Source organism: Syzygium oleosum, unplaced genomic scaffold (genome assembly GCF_021117445.2).
Source record: "Syzygium oleosum isolate NSW1041296 unplaced genomic scaffold, Sole_v2.1 Sole_v2.17, whole genome shotgun sequence".
NCBI classification, from domain to species: domain Eukaryota; kingdom Viridiplantae; phylum Streptophyta; class Magnoliopsida; order Myrtales; family Myrtaceae; genus Syzygium; species Syzygium oleosum.
Window position 1 is genome coordinate 2,912,565 of NW_026607501.1, and position 20,691 is coordinate 2,933,255.

Genomic DNA, 20,691 nt, shown 5'->3' on the forward strand with positions numbered 1-20,691 from the left:
TACCTCTAGATTTTTGACAGGAAGCTCGGTAATTGTTAATCTACTCGTAGATTTTGTCAAGCTTCTTATTCTCATCCTTCAAACTGTTTTCATACTGCATTTCCTCGTCAAATCAAGTAAAATTAGATAAAATCATGCTACCGAGGTCGACTGATAGGGCTCCTCATATCTTTTCTTTAGTGTATCTATCAAATTTTGTCTACAAAAAAGAACATATTCATCAATATGAAGGAAGCAAAAGTTAACATTACCAATTGCACGAATAACTTATTAAATTTACCCATTTGCCTCAATATCTGACCGCAGTCAATCCATGTTGGACTATCTATTTGGAGATGTCCAAATCTACTCACATCTCATTCTTCTTTGCTTCGTACTCTTCGTCTTCCCTTGCTCGCTTTGTGGTTCTGGACATTGTGCAAGTTTCTAGAAGGAGCCCCTTGGTGAATGGAAATCAAAGAGAACTAAAAGCAATCATAATTCAGATAACTAACGAACATAACAACCCAAAAAAATAAATGGTTAAGGAATAAGATGGCGGTGTTAGTAATGAGAGTTTTTGTCCATTTCATTAATAGAATAAAGATGACATTGAATACTTACCTAATTGAGTCAACTAATGATTAAGGGATAGCATTGCTTATTAGACAAATAATCAATAATTGAAAATTCAGAGATCTCATAGGCATATTGTAAGGTGGACAAAAGTTTAAGAACTAGTCATATCATTAACCTGCCAAAGAACATATAGCATCTATTAAAGTTTTGTCATGCGTCTTTAGCTTTTCCATTAAAACCCGGTCATTCAAAAGAAGTCTCGGCTCCAGCCATTGCCAATGAAATTTGGCATGCAGGATACTCTAGACATGCACAATCCTGTCTAAAAGTTTGGTTTGGTTTTCAACATAGCCATCTTCAGATTCCTCGCATTCAATAATCCGACTCCTATCATCCTTTGTAAAGAGAGAATGCATTCTACAGCTAATAATCGCATCCACAAAGAGCAGAGCACGAAGAGGGCCATACAAAGGCCATTGATATCAAATGCAAGTGGTTCGACACTACTTCAGAATCGATATCTACGGGTGTCTCAAATAAACATCCCCGGAACGGAAATGTGTTTTTGGTGCATCGCTCATGGCATTGAGCGGGATTGAAACAGTTGACAAATGTCTAAGCGTACAGTGAGATTCAAATTCAGAATGACTGGCCTCCACATAAGGAATGCCACTTGAGAGAAAGCCGGTGGAAAGACCAGGCCAAGACGGAGTGTCCGTCGCAACCTTGGAAGATCCCTTACAAGTTCAACAACCCATTCATCAAAAACAGTTCTGAATCAACAGAATGTGATATTGAGGAATGATTGATGAAACAAGACAGCTCAATGTATCATTAGTAAAATCATAAAGATTTTATTACTAAAAGCAGACACCAAAATTAAGTTCAAAGCTGCCATTTTATCGACTACAAAAAACTTCTAAGATCCTAATCTTTCCAACAACACCATGCTAAGCAGTTGACTCTTGTCTATTTTTGATAATGACAAACATACACTTAAATATCTTCTCTTCACCCGAGCATATCAACGAAGTAACACCAGACAACACCAGACAGTGAGAATTCAAAAGCAGAACAGAGCACGGCAACCAAACAGGAGCTTATATACAATAAAAAGAAGGGGAGCGAGCGTGTAAGACCTCCGTGCGATCCATAACAAGGATGATTTCGATCTAAACTTTCAACAAAATTGCATAATATGCAGAAATCCATCCACAGATGGACACACAGCCCATGATCGGCGAGTAAACTATGTTCAAGTCGAAACAAAATGCAGAAAACATACCGATGAATCGAAAGTAAATCTTGAGTCAAACTCCAAAATAAATCTTGCAACTTGGACCGTTCCACCATTTTTGAGTGTCCAGACACGGGGACTCGATCTAAACTTTCAACAAAATTGCATAATATGCAGAAATCCATCCACAGATGGACACACAGCCCATGATCGGCGAGTAAACTATGTTCAAGTCGAAACAAAATGCAGAAAACATACCGATGAATCGAAAGTAAATCTTGAGTCAAACTCCAAAATAAATCTTGCAACTTGACCGTTCCACCATTTTTGAGTGTCCAGACACGGGGACAATGTCCCCGAAAATCCTGCAATCGTCATGGACCTGCATTTCGAAAAAACAATGTCCACATGTTATAGTGAATATGCATCAAGCGACTCCAAAATTAAGTTCAAAGCAGCCATTTTGTCAACTACAAAAAACTTCTAAGATCCTAATTTTTCCAACAACACTATGTCAATCGAAGCAGATGACTCTCGTCTATTTTTGACAATGACATACATACACTTAAAAACAGCTTCCTTTCACCCGAGCATCTCGACAAAGCAACACCAGACAGCGAGAATTCGAAAGCAGAATAGAGCACCGAGCGGCATGTTAGAAAAAACATGAGAGCCTTGTCTTTAACGTTTAGAAGAAAGGAACTGGCCCCTTTCCTATTCAGAATAGGTCCCATCCAGTTCAAGCGGCCCACCTTTATTCATCTATAACAGTGTCCATGCACAGCCCAATACGAATGAATTCAGCACCACTGCCCCTCTCTAGCTAAGAAGCAGAACGCACAGGACCTTATCCAGGACCGAACTTATTTCTCTTTTAGTTTAATTAGAACAGAGACTCGGTAAAAAAGCGCTAAAGCTCACCCTCTAACTCTAAAGGCTTTTCCCAGACTCATCTCGCGGGCAAAGTTCTATTCTCTTTCCTGCCTTCTATGAGCAATGGAGGCATTCTCAGGACATAGAGGTAAGTTGCAAGCGACACAGATATTGAATTGACAGAGAAAGCTGCTCCTACCTTACAGCTTAGATAGAGGTCTTAGCACCTGGGAAGCTTTTGATCAAACCGGAATTCAGATCAACGCGAAACTTTGCAAGAAACGACCGATCGACATAAATTTCGGAACGTAGATATAGAACTCACCCGACGTTACTTGGAAGAACTCAATCCCGATCGATCAATCGGCTCGCCATCAGATGCAGGCACCAGTCCACACTCGAGAGAGGATCGCCGAGTCGTCGATAAAGTAATTTCGAGAACGTGAAGAGGCGGGGAAATGGCAGACAGGGTTTCGGTGACCGAAGAGAAATTTGTGCGAAACCTGCTTCCAGATTTTTCTTTTGACGGAAAGTACAATTATAATGGGAAGCTAGCTTTCCTGTGAGGCCTCTGCGGTCTGTTCATTTGCAAGGCGAGCCTCTGTGGCCTGTTTGTTTGCATGACGGGCTCTAAATGTGCTAGTGCTCGCACACCTTACGTCACTAATTGCAGAATAGTTTTTCTTCTCATCACAGTGAATACCCACGGTCTTGCTTAGGACCAAAGGAAAGTAAAATTATAAGAACGATCTCAAATGGGCACTGATTTGAAAAAAAAGTTTCTTAAATTAATCGCCCATATCGCTTTCAAAAAAATGAATGAATAAAAAGTATCTTTGTCACTCTAGACATAAATTTGTTGTCGATAATCTAAAAAATATTTTCCAAATCGATCATTTTTCGCAAAACAGATGGAGCTTAAATCGAAAAAAGAATAAGATGAAATTGTTCGTAATGAACGAGAGATTTTATCTTGATTTAGAACCGTTTCGTTAATAGAAAAAAATATGATAATTGAATATTTTAAAATAGTTCGTGACTCTGATTGAGACAACTAATAATTTCTTGATAACATTACTTTTTAAACAAAAAAATCAATAACCATATTGAACCAAATTGAAAATTCAAGCATGACGCAAGCACATCGAACGGTGGAAAAAAGTTCGAGAACTAGCAACATCATTAACCTACCACCGAACGTACAACATATACTGAAGTCATATCATGAGACTCTCGCTTTTCCAAAAGAGGCCTCAGCACCAGCCAGCAGCCACTGCCAATGAAATTTGGCATGCAGGGTACTGAAGACATACACAATTCTCTTGTCCTTCTTAAAGAGGATAGGCATCCTGCATCGAGAAAGAGCGGAGCACAAAGGAACACAAACAAAGGTCATTGATTCTAAATGCAAGCCGGTTCCACACTACTCCAGCATGGATCCAAATACAGAATTTACTTTTTCATGGCTTCTATGTCAGCAATTTCCCTAAGATTAGCACAAATACAAAAGGTTTTGGACTCAAATGGTAAAAAAAAAAGTTCAGGAATTTAATTAGCAAAATTATAATAGGTTTATGACTTTTTTTGATAATTTTTTCAAGAAAAACATATAAACAATTAAAAGATGTGATTACCATTCGGAAGGTCAGGCTTGGCCTATCACAATGCCAGGTTGGCATCGGGATAGCCCTGCGACTGCCATGTGGCAATGATAGTTCGAGCCACTTTCTTTGCTTCAAAGATATTTTATATTTCCTTAAAAAAAAAAGATCTTTTATATCATTTATTTTACTCAAATTTGATCAGAATTTAACTAGCAGAACTTTTTCCTTGTGGTGTCTGATTGACCCAAATTTTACTTCAGCGGAAGGTCACCACCCGAACTTTCTAAAGTGCGATTTGATCTTCGAAAAAGTGTCGGTAATTTCTATGTATTTCTATACTTTATGATGAAGGGCGTACGAGCCTATAGGCTTTATTAGACGGCTATCATAGGATAACAAAATAATCAATTAAGGATATGCACAGTTAAAGAGATATGGAAGATCTTCTAAATATATGCATAATCTAGAAAGATTTGGAAAATCAAGAGAAATATCATAATTATCTCTAACAAAAATATTCAGAAATTCTTTCCATCATTTTATCTTTTATTCAGATTATTTTCTTTACGATCTTGTCAAATAAGTGCAAAGAATTTTAGTAAAAGATATAGAAAATTATCCATGTCAGTGTCGGCCGACCAATATACAAAAGGTTTATAACTCAATTGGCACAGAAAAAAGATTTAAAATCGAATTGACACAATTGTAGTAGGTTTGTGACTTTTTTGGTAATTTTTAAAGAACAAATAGTGATGACTTTATATTTGAGCTTACTTACTCAGTTTTGATTCACGTATTATCTTATTTATAATATCGCTATTGCACTTCATTGATTCCGAATTTACCTATTTAAGGATTTATTTTCCGTAAACAAATTATGCCATGTGGCCGCATAGGAAATTGGACGACAAAGTCGACAAATTACGGCGCAACCACGTTCACCGGAAAGTTTTGATCCGGTGACCGTACAGATAATGCATAATAAATTGGAAAATTTTAAGCAGTACTAGCACGGTATAAGTTGCAGGTAAATCATACACGGTCTTTATAGGATTCAACTATTGCCACTAAGCTCCGTTTGATTCACGGAAGATAAATTCCAGGAAAATGTCTTCCGGATTTTCCGGCATTCATTTCACGGAAAATAAACAAGTCATGGAAAACATTTTCCTTCACCGGAAAAAACACTTTTAAAAGTGAGGAAATTTTTTTCCTCTTTTCAAAAGTGGAAATCATTTTCCCTTCCCAACTCCTTCTTTCACCATTCATTTTAATTATTTTTATTTTTTATTTCTATTTCTATTTTTTAAAATCGATTTTAATTATTTTTTTTAAACTCCTTCCCTCGCGAGCCGCAGTCTAGCGAGGCCCGAGCCTCGCTGCCCTCTAGCGATGCTCGAGCTCGCCTGTGGCCAGTCGTTGGCCTTCGCCGTGGCTGGAGACCGGCCGGAGAAGAAGTTAGAAAAGAAAGAAAGAAAAAAAATAAAAAATAAAAAATAAAAGATAATTATAAAATGGATTTTTAAAAAAAAAAATTATTAAAAGTAGTGTATGGAGGAAAATCTGATTTGATTTTCCATACCGAACGGCAGAAAATATTCTCCGAGTCTCTTTTAGATTTCAGCCAAATATCAGAAATTTGTATCATTTTCTTGAAAAAAAACTTCTTGAAAAACATTTTCAAAAATGTTATACTTGTCACGAAACGAAGGAAGCCTAGAAGAATCCAAAATCTTCCTTTATGGAGGCACAAGATTGGACTTCTACAACAACTAACTAGCTCAATAAAGGACGAACCACAAAGATCAGCTGATAATTACAATAATCTTTCTCTATACCACATATGGTACTAGTATAGTCGTTGTATCACAAACACTACGCTAACATGAGCGCAATTTCCTAATACTAAGGTTTCGTTCGTTTCGCGAAAAATACAATATTTTTGAAAAATATTTTCTAGGAAGATGGGCATTATTTTCCGATATTTGGCTGAAACTTGAAAATGAGCTAGAAAATATTTTCTGTCATTTGGCATGGAAAATCTGATTTGATTTTTTTGGGGAAAAAAAGTCAAAAAAATTCGAATTGTTAATTATTTTTAAGTATTTTTATTTTTCTTCTTTTTCCTTCTATCTTTGCTGGTTGCCAACCATGACAACGGCTGGCGACCAGCCACATGCGAGGCTCCACCTTGTCAGATTTGGCGAGGTCGAGCTCAAGCCTCGCTGGCATTGGGCAAGCTCAAGACTCACCTGTGGCCGGTCGCTAGCCATCACCATGGTCGGTGACCGACCAAGGAAGAAGCAAAAAGAAAAATAAAGAAAAGAAAAAATAATTAAAAATTCAATTTTTTAAAATAAAATAATTAAAAAATCTATTTTTTAAAAAATATATTTTTATAAGAACGAACGTTTCATTAATCAAGGACCCCAACCTGAGCCCGAGCACTGAGGACTCGTGCACGGCCTTTGTGGACCTGTGCCTAAGTGCTGGGGACTAGAGCTCAAGTGTCAGGGACCTGAGCCCGACCTTTATGGACACAAGCTCGAGTGCCAGGGCTCAAGGCACAGGCACTAGGGGTTCGGGCCTAGCTTCAATGGACCCAAGCATGGGCGCATGGGGCTTGGGCCTGGGCACCGGGGTCCCGAGTTCGGCCTCGATGGACCCAAGCTCGACCTTGATGGACTCGGCCTGGGTATTGGAGACTCGGGAACCAACGTTGGGGTTCTTGTGTTCAAACGTAGAATTTTAGGTTCAAGCGCCAATACCTAGTCATATTTTGGCAAATGTTTTTCTGTTGGCTATGAAAACATTTTTCGTTGGCTATGAAAACATTTTCCGTTGACTTATTTTCCTAAGCGAACCGAACGCTAAAATATGTTTTCCCATAACATATTTTCCACGAAACGAATGGAAACTAATAGAACAAATTAATTACCTGTTGGGAAAGAAAAGACACGTTAGCAATCAGGATGCGAAATGTGCGTCACTCACTACGCTCTAGTTGCCTTGCAACAAGAGCTAAAGAAGAGTGCAGCCCTAACGAAGCACAAACCCTGCGAGCTCCCACTAATTGTGCCTCAGCCTTCAAGAAAATCCCGACGGAATTTCAGTCGTTTCCTGATTCATCTCTTGCAATTGAAAATCTAAAACTGTATTTCCCCTTCCATAACATGATTAGATGTCCGACTTTAGAAGTGAAGGAACAACGGAAGGTAAGAGAATCATAATTTTGTCATTTTTCCTGTCTACTGATAGTAGTAATTCGTGATAGCTCGCTCGTCCATGTCGCAACACCTCAAATCCTCATGGCGAAAAGACATGAAAGAATGTCTCGTGCTTTGCTTCAAGCACAATTGTTATAGGGCACCATCATATGGTGGGATACTGAGACCTTGGCAGATATGAGGTAAAAGCATGCACCAATGTAAGAGACCTGCGCGGAAATGATGTAAGAGTATGCACCAACAGGTTGAATTCTTCATCGTCCTGCGTGTCGAAAAGGTCCACATGTACCCGTCACCGTGGACATGCATAGAGAAACTCCATAAATGTAGCTCGAATTTTGAACGAATACATTACCTGTTTCTTCTTTTTCAAGGACTCCTCTAGTTGAGCAATCTTACCAGCAAATTCCGATATCATAGACTTCTCCATCTGTCCTGTTATCAGCAGGTAATAGACTTAGTATGATAGAGATAAACTAACATGTGAATTTGATTCTTTGAAGCGAATATGAGAGATTTTGATTCTCAATTGTTTCTTCATATTGCGCGAAGAGCCTTTCCTTCTCCTCCTCAAATGATGATTTATTGGGGAAAGGACATGGCCAACACAACCAAATAAGTAATCAGACAATCTAAGAACATACTTTTGAGAAAAACTCGGAGGGAAATCAATCATGGTTGATCGGGTATCTTTCTTTAGGATGAAGGTGCATATGTTACAAACTAATTTATCAAGGAAACATTCAGTTGTAGAACACACATGCTTTTTGCCTATAAAACACTCTATGCTTAACTGTCAATTTTTTCCTTTACGCTATAGTTCAGACATAGAAGCACGAGTCAATCAAAGCAAATTAATATGGCGGTCAAAACTTCTCATAAAGTTCATCGAATTTGGCAATCACATTTCCCAAGCTATTTTCACACAGCACATCATCATCACGTTAGGTAAAATCCTCTCAAAGCAAAGACCAGTGTCGACCTCATTCGATAGAAAAAAAGTATTATGATTTCCTCACTTACTTCTCCAGGGCTCCTTTGAAGTGACTCCACGAAGCATTGCCTACATAAAGAACATATTCATTACATATAAACATTGTACTGAATCAAACTTAGCATTACCAATTGCGAGTATAACTTTTAGGATTTACCTATCCTTCTCATGTTCTGACTTCATTTCGTCAACCATGGACCTAATCTGAGTCAACAAGCTGTCCAGCCAAGGACAAACAAAAAGAAAGTAATAAATAAGAAGCGAAAGTGAAACCATGACAAGATGACCATGGGAGACCATGGGAAATTGCAAGACGGATGAGTTCAATAAACCGATGCAAATAGAGTTTTTATCATTGAAATAGAGCGTGAATTGACGTAAAAAAAACTTCAATTAAATCGAACGTTGAAATAAAATAGGCATTCTGATATAGTAAGCCATCATTAAGCTAATAACAGCATTGTAAGAAAGAAGTGGAGCCATCAGTTTCTGTCAAATGTAAGGTACAAAGAAGAAAGCCCGGTGATCATGCTCTCACATAATCATCTAAACCCTAGAAGCATCTCTAAGACTTGTGAATCAAGATGTTTAGTATTCCATGAACATAAGTGTTAAATAAGATTGGAACAAACATGCAGGACATCAATAAATAAAATCTCAAGAGTAAAGTCATTACAGAGCGATGCAAACTCGATGTCTATTGGAAGGTAAATCGATTCAAACGCTTGAGCTCTTCAACTTAACTGGGATAAAATTTCACGCACTCGCCGACTAACATAATGAAGAATCAACACGCATTTAAACTTTACCAGTCACTAAATATCGACAATACTAATAAACTTTGATCCACTAGTAAATTGAAACCAAAGGTTCTAAGCTACTGATCAATTAGACATTGGTAAATTCCAATGTAGTTAGTAACTCAAACAACTAGTTATGGAAGTTTCATATCGACAATATGAGTCAATTGTGATAGGCACCGTATGAATTCAAATCTCAACTGGTCAAGCTAGTTTCATTGATGAAAGAAGCCCCGGGAAAAGCAACTCTAACCTAGGGGTGAGCATGGGTCTAGAATAGAACTAGAAACCAGATTGAACATGCCATAAGATCTGGCCCGGTAAGTTTCCACGGTTACCGGTCTGCTTCCCGGTACAACAAAAAAGTGGAACCGATATTGTGCGGTTCGGTCCGGTTTGAACCGGGAACTGGGAATCGAGAACTGAGGAATTGGACCGGAAAACTTTTTATATTACTTGTTTTATACTTTTTGTTGTTTATTTCATTTTATGTGTTCATCTTTTAAGATTATTGCTATTGACAAATGGGGATTTTTGCTGTTTTGTTCACTTTCATTTTGCTTAACTAAAAATAAAACAAAAAACAAAGTTGAAAAAATTGAAACGAAAGAAAAAAAAAATTGGCTAGTTATTGGACACACCTAGAACCGACAGATAGGGTAGGTTTAATATTTTAAGATATGCAGAGTAGGTTTCAAAAACTGTGAAACCCATGTAGGTTCCAGGTGGAACCTGGATTGACCCTGAAATTGCTCACCCCTAACTCTAACCTAATAGATTCAGAGATTACACGCGCCAATAGCCAGCATATGTTTAAGCGAGTGAAGATTTCCTCTGAGGATTTTCCTGGATTTGGGTAGGAGGTACTTGAGACAACAGAAATGGAACCATACGAAAGTTATCCAGTTTTAGGTTTAGGCAACAATGTCTGTTCACGAGTCTCAACCTCGTCCTCTCGACAAAAATCGTTGAGACAAAAATCAAGAAAAAAGATTTAAAAAAAAACAAGTCGAATCACCTCAATATAGTCTCATCGTTGTTCATGAATTCCTCCTCCTCATATTCCGCTCCAATTGACAATATTTTTTGGATATATCTGCACGTTTCATGATTTTCATGTCAGACTTCAAATCTAAAGTGCAAAAACTGACTCAATCGACTTAGAAATATGCGAATTGAATTCGTACATCTTCATCATCATCATTTCGGGGGAGGGCTTGGGCTCGGCTTCGGCCTGCTCCTTGGAGACGGATTTCTCTTCTTCTTCTTGAAGAACGATCGACATTTCGAGAAGAAGAAAGAGCTATTGGCTGCACTAGTCGCGGGTTGTGGATAGGATAGATGGTGAAAAGTGTGCAGGTTGTTTTATCAGTTTTTTTTTTTAAAATTAAGATAGGTAAGAAATATGCAGCAAAGAGAATTGTGCAACTTTTATATATTAGAAAACTTGTATAAAATGGTTCTTTAGTCCGTCCGACACTAAACTTAATGTTTCGAAAAGACGAAGAAGAGCTTTATTTCCTGAATAGTCTGACCCGTCCCTATACAGTAACGGGATATTAGGGCTTTAGCCAGGTAATAGGAACTAGTTTGAGGTACAGGATTCACTGGTTTTGCGACCCTGCAAATCGACTCCCTAATTTGCTGATCTCGCCAAATGGTGTCCGTTGCTAGGGCATCCATTCTTTCCACAACGAAAGACTCCATGCTCCTATAACCAAACTTACTACTTGAACTAGCACCTTTTCTAGTACCAGCATAGGGAAATCCTGTACCTCAAACTAGTTCCTATTACCTGGCTAAAGCCCTAATATCCCGTTACTGGGCGACTGATACAATTTGGTGTGGCAGTGGCACCTCCCGTCTGTCAAGCCTAAACTAGATGAGGGTGGACTCGGGAACCCCGAGATCCTTGAGGAACGGAAAAGCTCCCCCGACTGATCCTACTCAGTCCATGGCAAACTTGGCTCGATTGAAGAAAAATGACACATGCAATTAACCAGACACCATATTCAAAAATGAATGGCCAATTTTGTGCTTTTTTTTTATGGCCCATCCCTTTCATAATCGCAACTTTTGTATATTTATGTGTTTTATGATGAAAAGTATACGAGACGACTATAAAAGGGTAACATAGTAATCAATGAAGGATATGGACAATCAAAAAATATACAAAAAATTTATTAGATATGTGCATAATCGAACAAAATATCATGATTATCTCTCAAAAAAATATTAAAAAATTCTTCGCATCATTTTGTCTTTTCTTCATTTTATTTTCCTTACAGTCTCGTTAATTAGAGCAACTTCATCAACACTAGAAGCAGCCCGTAAAGATCATGTCCGGCACAAATGTGAACATTTTATTAGCGAAGCAACATGAATACATATCAAAGTGCCCTATAAACAAAATTGTCAGCGGATTTAGAATAGTCTTCAGTAATTATCGAGACCTCATCATCGGACAAACACCAAAGAGATGATAAAAATATTTCATGTATTGAAAAAACTCGAAAGTAGCTTGCAGCAAACAGTTAATGCCGGTTTTGGCAGAGCAGTACTCAGTAGACCTATTGAAATTGAAGCTACAAGTGTACATTAACCTTAAGACGAATGAAATCATATCCGCAATACATGGATGGTCAATTGGGTTACTTATAACTATGAGCACGAGCATTTGAAGATCGAACTGTTTTGGAACTAACGTGTTGAATTCTGCAAGCACTTGACAACGTTACCTGTGCAAGCTCCTGTTAAGGGAAAAGTGTGACATCCTGAAAATTGTCCATTTGGGATTTATGAAATGCTTGGTTTTATGAATGTACTTGTAGTTAGTTCTCGCCCGGAACTGATCATTCCTGGGAATACTAACCATTAGGGAAATGCTAATTAGGGATTTAAATTTGTACGACTAAAAGAAAATTCGATCGTGAATTGACTTTCGACCATAAAATCGCCGAGATGACATTTTGAGCCACTGTTAGCCGATCCAAGGATAGTCAGGGGTCAGTTCGCCACTGTCAGAGTAGTGGATCGCGGGTGATACCGCCAGACCACGAAATGAATTGACGAATGATCCTGAACCTATACCGAACGATCGTACCCCTCGGATCTAGCGATTGATCCTCGCGATTTAAATGACAACCGAAGTCATTGCGAACCGAATAAAATTGCACGTGACTCGATTTAGTATCAGTCACAGGTCGAATATGCGAATTTCCCCAAAAAGCCACCCGTTAGTTTGAGAAACGCTCGAGTTGCGTTTAATGAAATTTAATTATTTAATTGAGCCCAAACTGGACATCGGAAAAATTTGGAAGTCACAACGGGACGTTAGGACGACGTTGCGAATGGAGTGTGCAATTTCGGATTGTCCCGATTCCTTCAGAAAAATTCGATTTCGATGAGAAATGAGGAAAGTGACCATTTTACCCCTAAGAGTTTGTAAAGGGCATGTTTTATGGAAGAAGGGCATTTCGGTCATTTTGCCCTAACTTTTTGGAATGGACAATTTTGCCCTTGAAATTTTATGAAATTCCCAAATTGTCCTTGAATATTTTGGGTAAGATTCGATCTCGGCCGTCGGTTTCAAGATAAGATCAAATCTGGGCCGTTGATTGAAAAGATTAGACGAGGGCAAGATCGTAATTTGCCAAAAATTGGTCAAAATATCCTTATTTAGTCAAGACCACTCTCTCTCTCTCCTCTCTCTCCCCATTCGGCAGCCCCCCCCTCACCGTGAGCTCTCTCTCCCTCCCCTCTCCCGTGACCGTGACCCACGGCAAGGAAGCCGCGCCGCCGCCGTGCGCCGATCGCCGTCCGAAGTGCCAAGCCGCGCCGTTCGCCGCCGTCCCCGTCAATCACCGCCGCTTGTCGCTCTAGCCGAGGTAGTCTAGGGCTCGGTAAGTTGCCCCCTAAACCCTATTTAGGATGTCGGGTATTAACGGACTAGTTTAGACTCGGTTTAGTGTGGTTTTAGGGGCTGTTTAGCGTTGGATTAGGGGCTGATTGTGATGGAATTAAGTGCTGGAATTGTGGACTGATCATGATTGAGAAGTGGGTTGGATTATGGTGATCTAGAGACCAATTTAGGGGCTAGTTAAGGTTGATTTATGAGCTGGGTTAGAGCTAGAACTTGAATTTTTGAAGTTGTTGTGAATCTCGGATTCGCGGTTACTGTACGTCTTCGACTTACTATTTTTGTGGAGATTTTTGGAGGCCGAATCAGGGGTGGTGTCCTTCACGAAAGTTTTTTCTCACATCTTGAAGTATAACATACTTTAAATTTGGAATTTTTGGAGGCCATTTGGGTCGCACGAAAACCCATTTTCGGACAGTATTAAAACTGCCCGGAACACTGTTCATTCCAACCTTCGGGTCTGTTCGAATTTTTATAAATTTTTCCAGACCCATTTTCAAAATACTTCCTTCAAAAACTTGTTGGGGACTTTTGTGACTATGACATATAAAAATTTCAAGGCTTTCCAAAGTGATTTGGGTACTGGATGAGATGTATTTTTATGGTCAGGTGACCTGACCGGACGGGTTGATTTTCATCTGACTTCAAGTGACAAAAAGAGGTGTTTATAGTTGGAAATGGGTTTGGAGTTCTTCACGGAAAATGTTTATCAAGATGTTTTACGCAACATATCCAAATTTCAGAATTTTTGAAGTTCGTTTACTATTTATTTTGATGAGATTTCGGTCACTGTGTAAACTGCTCAAAATTACCCCGATTCTTTGGATATTCATTTTTATAAGCGGAATGGTGGGGGTGTCGAGGTTGAATAGTTGGTACCAAGAGGATTGAAATTTATGCTTGAATGTGTGTTGTATGAATTAATTTGAGGATGAAATGAGGATGTTTCGGGGCTGGAGTGAGACTGATTAGAGTGTCGGATGTTGTGGGATGGAATTGGCAAGCTTAGGGCTTGATATAAGGACAAATGGTGTCGGTTTGGTGTGTGGTAGTATGGCTGGATTGTGGTGTTTAACATGCTTGGAAATGTCGAATTTATGCCTATGAACGTGGCTGTGTTTGTGGGCCCATGAGTGGCCTTGTGTGTTTATTGAACCGAGATTTGATGGATTGAAATATGCTTGATTGTGTGCACGCTTGGGCCGGACTGAATGAATTGTCAAATAGGCCATATCGAATGCTTGGTGAGCATGAAAAATGTATGTGAATTGTTGCGTGCACGAGCCGCGTGTGATTGGCCAACTGAGTGGCAAGTGGTTGTTGAGCATGTGCATGAGCAAGAAAGTGAATGTGGTGTGGCATGTGCGGTTGTGAGAATTGTGCCGTCCTGAGGCGTGTACTTCAACGCGGGACGATGCCCGGTATTACCGGAAGACTGCCAGCCTGAGGAGTGTACTTCAACGCGGGTTGTGCAGTAGGTGGTAGATGTTGAGCCTGAGGCGTGTACTGTAACGCGGGCGAGAAACATGGCTTGAGGCGTGTACTGTAACGCGGGCCCTGAAGTGTTGTGAAAATTGGTCGCAGTGAACCTGAGGCGTGTACTGTAATGCGGGTCATTGGCGAGTGGTACGGAAAGGAATGTGATGAGGCAAGCGGAAATGCGTGAAACGTGAATTGAGTATGCGTGTGATTGCATATAGTGTGAATATGACTAACGTGCAGGGTGCAAGCAGGATAGGCCAGGTAAGCACAATTGATGTGCCTGTTATGTGATGATTGCGTGCGTGTGGTTGAGTCTTGTGATTGTCTGGAGGTACGTGATAGCCTAGGTGGGGTTTAGGGCGTGTGCTTATTGAGATGTGATCTCATGGTTGTTTCAACCAACAATTTCAGAATCCCGGTCTAAGCGATGAACCTTCCGCCGCCGCCGCAGCGTTTTGCAATACCGTTGCACACCGACAATAGCGTGGTAGAGTACCCGACAGACGAGCAGGAGGCTCAGGAGGATTCAGACTCGAGTTCTGAGGAGTTGGATTCGGAGTGGACGTCATCTCGAAGGCGTAGGGGCTAGAGTAGGGGTTGGGAGTAGGTCTTTTGAGGTGTACCATTTTTTGGAAGTTAGGATATCCAGGCTATCGATCCTTTTGATGTCGATGGTTAATAGTTATAAGTTCGGTGTGCTGGTGCATATGTATGGTGGTTTTGTAAATTGGGAATATTGTATAAGTTTGGAAGAAAAATGAATATGTATCTTCTCCTTTGTTTACCCCAGTTTCTATTTGTTCGGGTATTAATAGCTTTCGCTGATCGTTTTTAAATCTCTGATGATGTAATTGGGTCGGCGATACCCTGGGACATCGCATTAATCGACCAGAGAAGTGTGTCGCGTGCTCGATGGGGTTCGGGGCGTGACAAAAAGTATAAAAAAAGTCAAAAACTTATTGCACTTGTGCTAATTCAGTCTAAGCCTTTCAATTGCACCAATTGAGTCCTAAACCTTTTGACGATTTGTTAATATAGTCCATCTGGCCAATTTTGATCAGAAAACACTGACATGGAAACCAGTCGTCCTACGTGGCACAACCGACGTTGACGTGGAAATTTTTTTGAAATTTTTTATTTGTTTTGAATTTTTTGTTACTTTTTTTGTTTTCTTTTTTTTATTGTTAAGGGCTGGTAGGGGGCCACCGGACATGGACAAGGGTTTGTGAGCCCTCACTGAGTGGCTAGTGAGGGCCAATTGGAATAGCACGCGACCCTCACCAGCCACGTGCAAGGGCCACAAGTCCTCCCCAACTGCGGGGAGGGTCGCGGTCCTCACCCAGCTCTGAGCGAGGGCTGACGATGGCTCGTAGGCCTTGTGGCTGACAGGGTTTACTAGGCCGCCGACCCTTAACAATAAACAAAAAGAAGAAACAAAAAAACAAAAAAAGTAACAAAAAAATCGATTTTTTAAAATAGTAATAAATTGTCCACGTCAGCCCTGGTCGCATCACGTAAGATGACCGATATCCATGTTAGGAATTTCCCGCCAAAATTGATTGTATGGACTACAACGGCAAATCGTCAAAAGGTTTAAGACTCAATTGGTACAATTAAAAAGGTTTAGGACTGAATCGGTACAAGTGTAATAGATAAGATTTTTTGGGAAAATTCCAAATGAGGGCACTACTTGAAGTGCCATCATTTTATCAAAAAAGGGCCTGAAGTAGACATTGTTTCAAATAAGGGTCTGAAGTGCCATCATTTTCTCAAATAAGAGTATAAAGTTGATCTTGTTTTAAATAAGAGCCTGAAGTAGCTATGTTAGTTTCAATGAAAGGTTTGACTTTCCGGATCGTTAAGAGCATTTCCGTCCTTTACCTTTTTTGAAAATTTTCCCTTTTTTTTTCTTTCCTTTTTTCTTTATTTTCTTTTTTCCTTTTTATGGTTTTTTCTATCGGCCATTGGCGAGGGATGGGTAAGGGTCGCCCTCACCGGCCACAGGCGACAGACGGCAAGGTCATCTTGCTAGCGACCGGCCACCGGCAAAGAAGAAATAAAAAAACTAGGGATAAGTGCACTACAAGTCCTAAAACTTGTCACAAAAGTGCATTTGAGTCCTAAAACTTACAAAAAGTGTAATTGAGTCCTAAAAGTTGTCAAATTGATTCAATCGAGTCCTAAACTTAACACCGTTAAATTTACTAACGGAAAATGCTGACGTGGCGCTGACGTGTCATATTTTAATACATTTATTGAGACACGTGGCGTCCAACAAGCGCCACGTCAGAAAAATTTTAAAAAATGTAAATTAAATTAAAAAAAGCTATAAAAAAACAAAAAAAAAAGGAAAAAAAAACCCTAAACCAGTAGCTGCGGCGGTGGCCAAGCCCTCGCCGGTGGCCGCCGCCACAGCCGCTGGGAAGGACCGGCGGAGGTCGCCTGGGCCTTCCCGAAGCCCGGCGACCCTCGCCGGCCGCGGGCGAGTCCCCGGCGAGGGCCTGCAGCCCCCGATTTGGGGGAGGGCGCGACCCTCGCCCCAGATCTGAGCGAGGGTCGCCAGCCCTCGCCTGGGGCCGGCGAGGACCGGCGAGGCCTTGCCGGCCCTCGGCGGCCCCCGGCGACCCTCGCTCAGATCTGAGGCGAGGGTCGCGCCCTCCCCCAGATCGGGGGCTTCATGCCGTCGCCGGGGACCAGTGGGGCCTTGCCCGGGGTCGGCGAGGGTCGCCGGGCTTCGGGAAGGCCCAGGCGACCTCCGTCGGCCCTTCCCAGCGGCGGCCACCTGCGGGGGCTTGGCCACCGCAGCAGCTGCCGGTTGGGTTCTCCTTTTTTTTTTATTTATAGCTTTTTTCTAATTTAATTTTAATTTTTATTTTTGCTGACGTGGCGCTTATTGGACGCCACATCATTGCCACATGTCCCAATAAAAGTAATAAAATATGACACGTCAGCGCCATGTCAGCGTTTTCCGTTAGTAAATTTAACGGTGTTAAGTTTAGGACTCGATTGAATCAATTTGACAAGTTTTAGGACTCAATTGCACTTTTTGTAAGTTTTAGGACTCAAATGCACTTTTGTGACAAGTTTTAGGACTTGTAGTGCACTTATCCCAAAAAACTAGAAAAAGGAAAAAGAAAGAAAAAATTAAAATTAAAATTGTCTTTGGATGAAAATGCCGTTAATTGGCTGGAATATATTTAGCCGGTCGGCGACCGGCAAGGTAAAACCCTTATTTGAGACTGACATGGCCACTTCAAGCCCTTATCTGATCCAAGGTCCACTTCAGGCCCTTATTCGATAAAATAACGGCAATTCAGGTTCTTATTTAGAATTTTCCCAAATTTTTTTGATATTTTTCCCCTCTTGCTAATATGCCCAAAGACACATTTGTTTATCTCGAGAGAGAGCCTATGGAACGAATGTGGACGGACGCTTTAGGAACACTCCTATCTCACGCATGTAGCGATTGATTTTGTTTTCCACTTTGAGCCCTTGACCAACCCTCAATCCCCAAATAAAAACTTCTGATCCAATTGAGCCTTGAGTTTATACAGGCAAATTTGCATTCCACTTTCATCTTCCTCTTCCAACCAACAACAAAGAGAGCAACACCAACACTAGGATGACGACAAAGAAGTGAAATCTTTTTTGGAAAATGAATGTCGATTTTTCAAAGAGAAAATCATTTTTCTTGAGTTTAAGTATAGGCTAGGAAAACATTTTCCGTTGACTTATATTTTTTTTTAGTGATCCAAACGCCGAAAAATGCTAAACAAACGGAGCCTAATAAAATAAGTTAATTCCTGTTGGGAAAGAAAAGACACGATCGCAAACAGAAGGAGGAACGTGTTGTCACTACGTGCTAGTTGCCTTGCAGCAAGAGCTACTCAATCTTCATGAAAAACCCAAATGAATTTCGATTGTAACCTGATTCATCTTTTGCCAATGAGAACCTAAAAATGTATTTCCCCCTTCTATAACATAATTAAATGTCCAAATTTAGAAGTGGAAAAACAATGAAAGGTAAAGAGAATCCTAAAATTGTGCTTTTGCTGTCTGCTGATAGTAATTCATGATAGCTCGTTAATGTCGCAACACCTCAAATTCTCATGGCCAAAGCCTTGAAAGAATGTCTTGCGTTGTGCTTCAAGCACAATTATTATATCATATGTGGGATCCCGACAGACTTCGTAGATAAGAGATAAGAGTATGCAACAACGTATTGAATTCTTCATTGTAGATATGAGATAAGAGTATACAACGAAGTGTTGAAGTCTGCATCGTCCTGTGTTTCAAAAAGGAGGTACATATATACTCGTCACTGTGGACATTCATAGAGCTAACTCCGAAAACATAGCTCGCATTTTGAACAAATAAATTACCTCTTCCTTCTTCGTCATGTATTCCTCCAGTTGAGCAATCTTATCGGCAACAGACTTCTCCTTCTGTCCTGATATCAACAAGTAATAGACTTAATATGTTAGTACGATAGAGATAAAATAACATGTGAGTTTGATTCATCGAAGAGAATGGGAGAGATTCTGAATCTCACTTGTTTGTTCATATTGCGCGAAGAGAGTTTCCTTCTCCTCCTCAAATGACTGTATGTTGAATGGCCAACGGAACCAACCAAGTAAGCAATCAGACAATCTAAGAACATCATGGTTCATCGAGTATCTTTTTTAGGATGAAGGTACATATATAATTTATTGTTTTTCGAGCATTCTCTCAAATTGTAAAATGTACATGCTTTTTGCCTATAAAAGCTCTATGCTTAGCTGTCCGATTTTTTTTCTTTAAACTCCAGAAACTTCAAAGTAAATTATGGAAGCAGTCAAACTTCATCAAATTTGGCAGTCATATTCCCCAAGCTGTTTTCACTCTGCATATCATCGTGTATTATGATTTCTCTCACTTACTTCTCCAAGGCTCCTTTGAAGTAACTCCACAAAGCATTGTCTACATAAACATATTCATTAAACATAAACATTGTACTCAAGCAAAGTTAACATGACCACAAATGCAAGTATAACCTTTTGAATTTACCTTTCATTCTCATGTTCTGACTCCATTTCATCAACCAAGAACCATATCTGAGTGAACAAACTGTCCAGCGAAGGACAAATAAAAGAAAGTACTAAATAAGAAAAGAAAGTGAAACCACCATGGGAAACAAGAAGTCAAATGAGTTCAAAAAACCGGTGCAAATAGAGTTTTTATCATTGAAATAGAACATGAATTGACTTTAAAAGAACTTTATATAAATTGAAGTTGATATTTCACAATCATCCTAATGTGGTAAAATAGGCAATGCTGTGAACGGACAGGAGAATTGGGACTCTGGCGGAACAAAACATCGCTCGACACATGGGACAAAAATCAGGAAAAAGATCAAAGAAAACAAGTCGAATCACCCCGATATAGTATTTTCATTTTTCACGTAGGCCTTATTGTATTCCACTCCCATTTGCTTTATTTTATGTCTGCACATTCCACGATTTTCATATCAGATTTCAATGTAGTTGCAAAAGTTCAGAAATTACTCCAGAACTGACTTGAGAATCGATCGATCAATGGACTTAGAAATTTACATCCTCTTCATTTGGGAGGAGAGCTTGGGCTCGGCTTCGGCTTGATCCCTGGAGACGGATTTCTTTTCTTCTTCAGGAACGATCGACATTTCAGGAAGAAGAAAGAGCTACTGGCTGCACTATCCGAGTAGTTTTTTTGAGTGTAACTAAAGAGAATTGTGTAGTTTCTATATATTTATGTGTTTTATGATAAGTACACGAGCCAATATGCTTTATTAAATGACTATCATAAGATAACAAAATAATCAATTAAGGATGTGCATGATCGAAAAAATATTTGAAGAATCTCTTAAATATACACATAATCCCGAGAGATATAGAAAATTAAGAAAAATATCGTAATTATCCATAACAAAAATATTCAGAAATTCTTTGCATCATTTTGTTCTTTTGTTCACTTTATTTT

At 39.8% G+C, this 20,691-nt stretch overlaps 1 protein-coding gene across 1 annotated transcript; it reads right to left on the reverse strand.

The window, feature by feature from the left end:
• Window positions 1–18,925: 18,925 nt before the first annotated feature.
• On the reverse strand, window positions 18,926–20,374 carry LOC130140282 (uncharacterized). Its single transcript, XM_056319297.1, has 6 exons — window positions 20,286–20,374; window positions 19,741–19,800; window positions 19,614–19,653; window positions 19,247–19,295; window positions 19,077–19,144; window positions 18,926–18,979 (listed from the first exon to the last, which is right to left on the reverse strand). Exons 1-6 carry the CDS (start codon window positions 20,372–20,374, stop codon window positions 18,926–18,928), a joined length of 360 nt encoding a protein of 119 aa, XP_056175272.1.
• Between the last annotated feature and the right edge of the window lie 317 nt (window positions 20,375–20,691).

What these genes read in the sequence shown, in the direction of transcription:
- LOC130140282 (XM_056319297.1), bottom strand. Translation starts at nt 20,374, where the DNA reads ATGTCGATCGTTCCTGAAGAAGAAAAGAAATCCGTCTCCAGGGATCAA. An exon ending in TCAGAACATGAGAATGAAAG is followed by an intron (nt 19,654 to 19,740) that starts GTAAATTCAAAA and finishes ATGTTTATGTAG; the next exon opens with ACAATGCTTTGTGGAGTTAC. An exon ending in ACATGACGAAGAAGGAAGAG is followed by an intron (nt 18,980 to 19,076) that starts GTAATTTATTTG and finishes TTTGAAACACAG; the next exon opens with GACGATGCAGACTTCAACAC.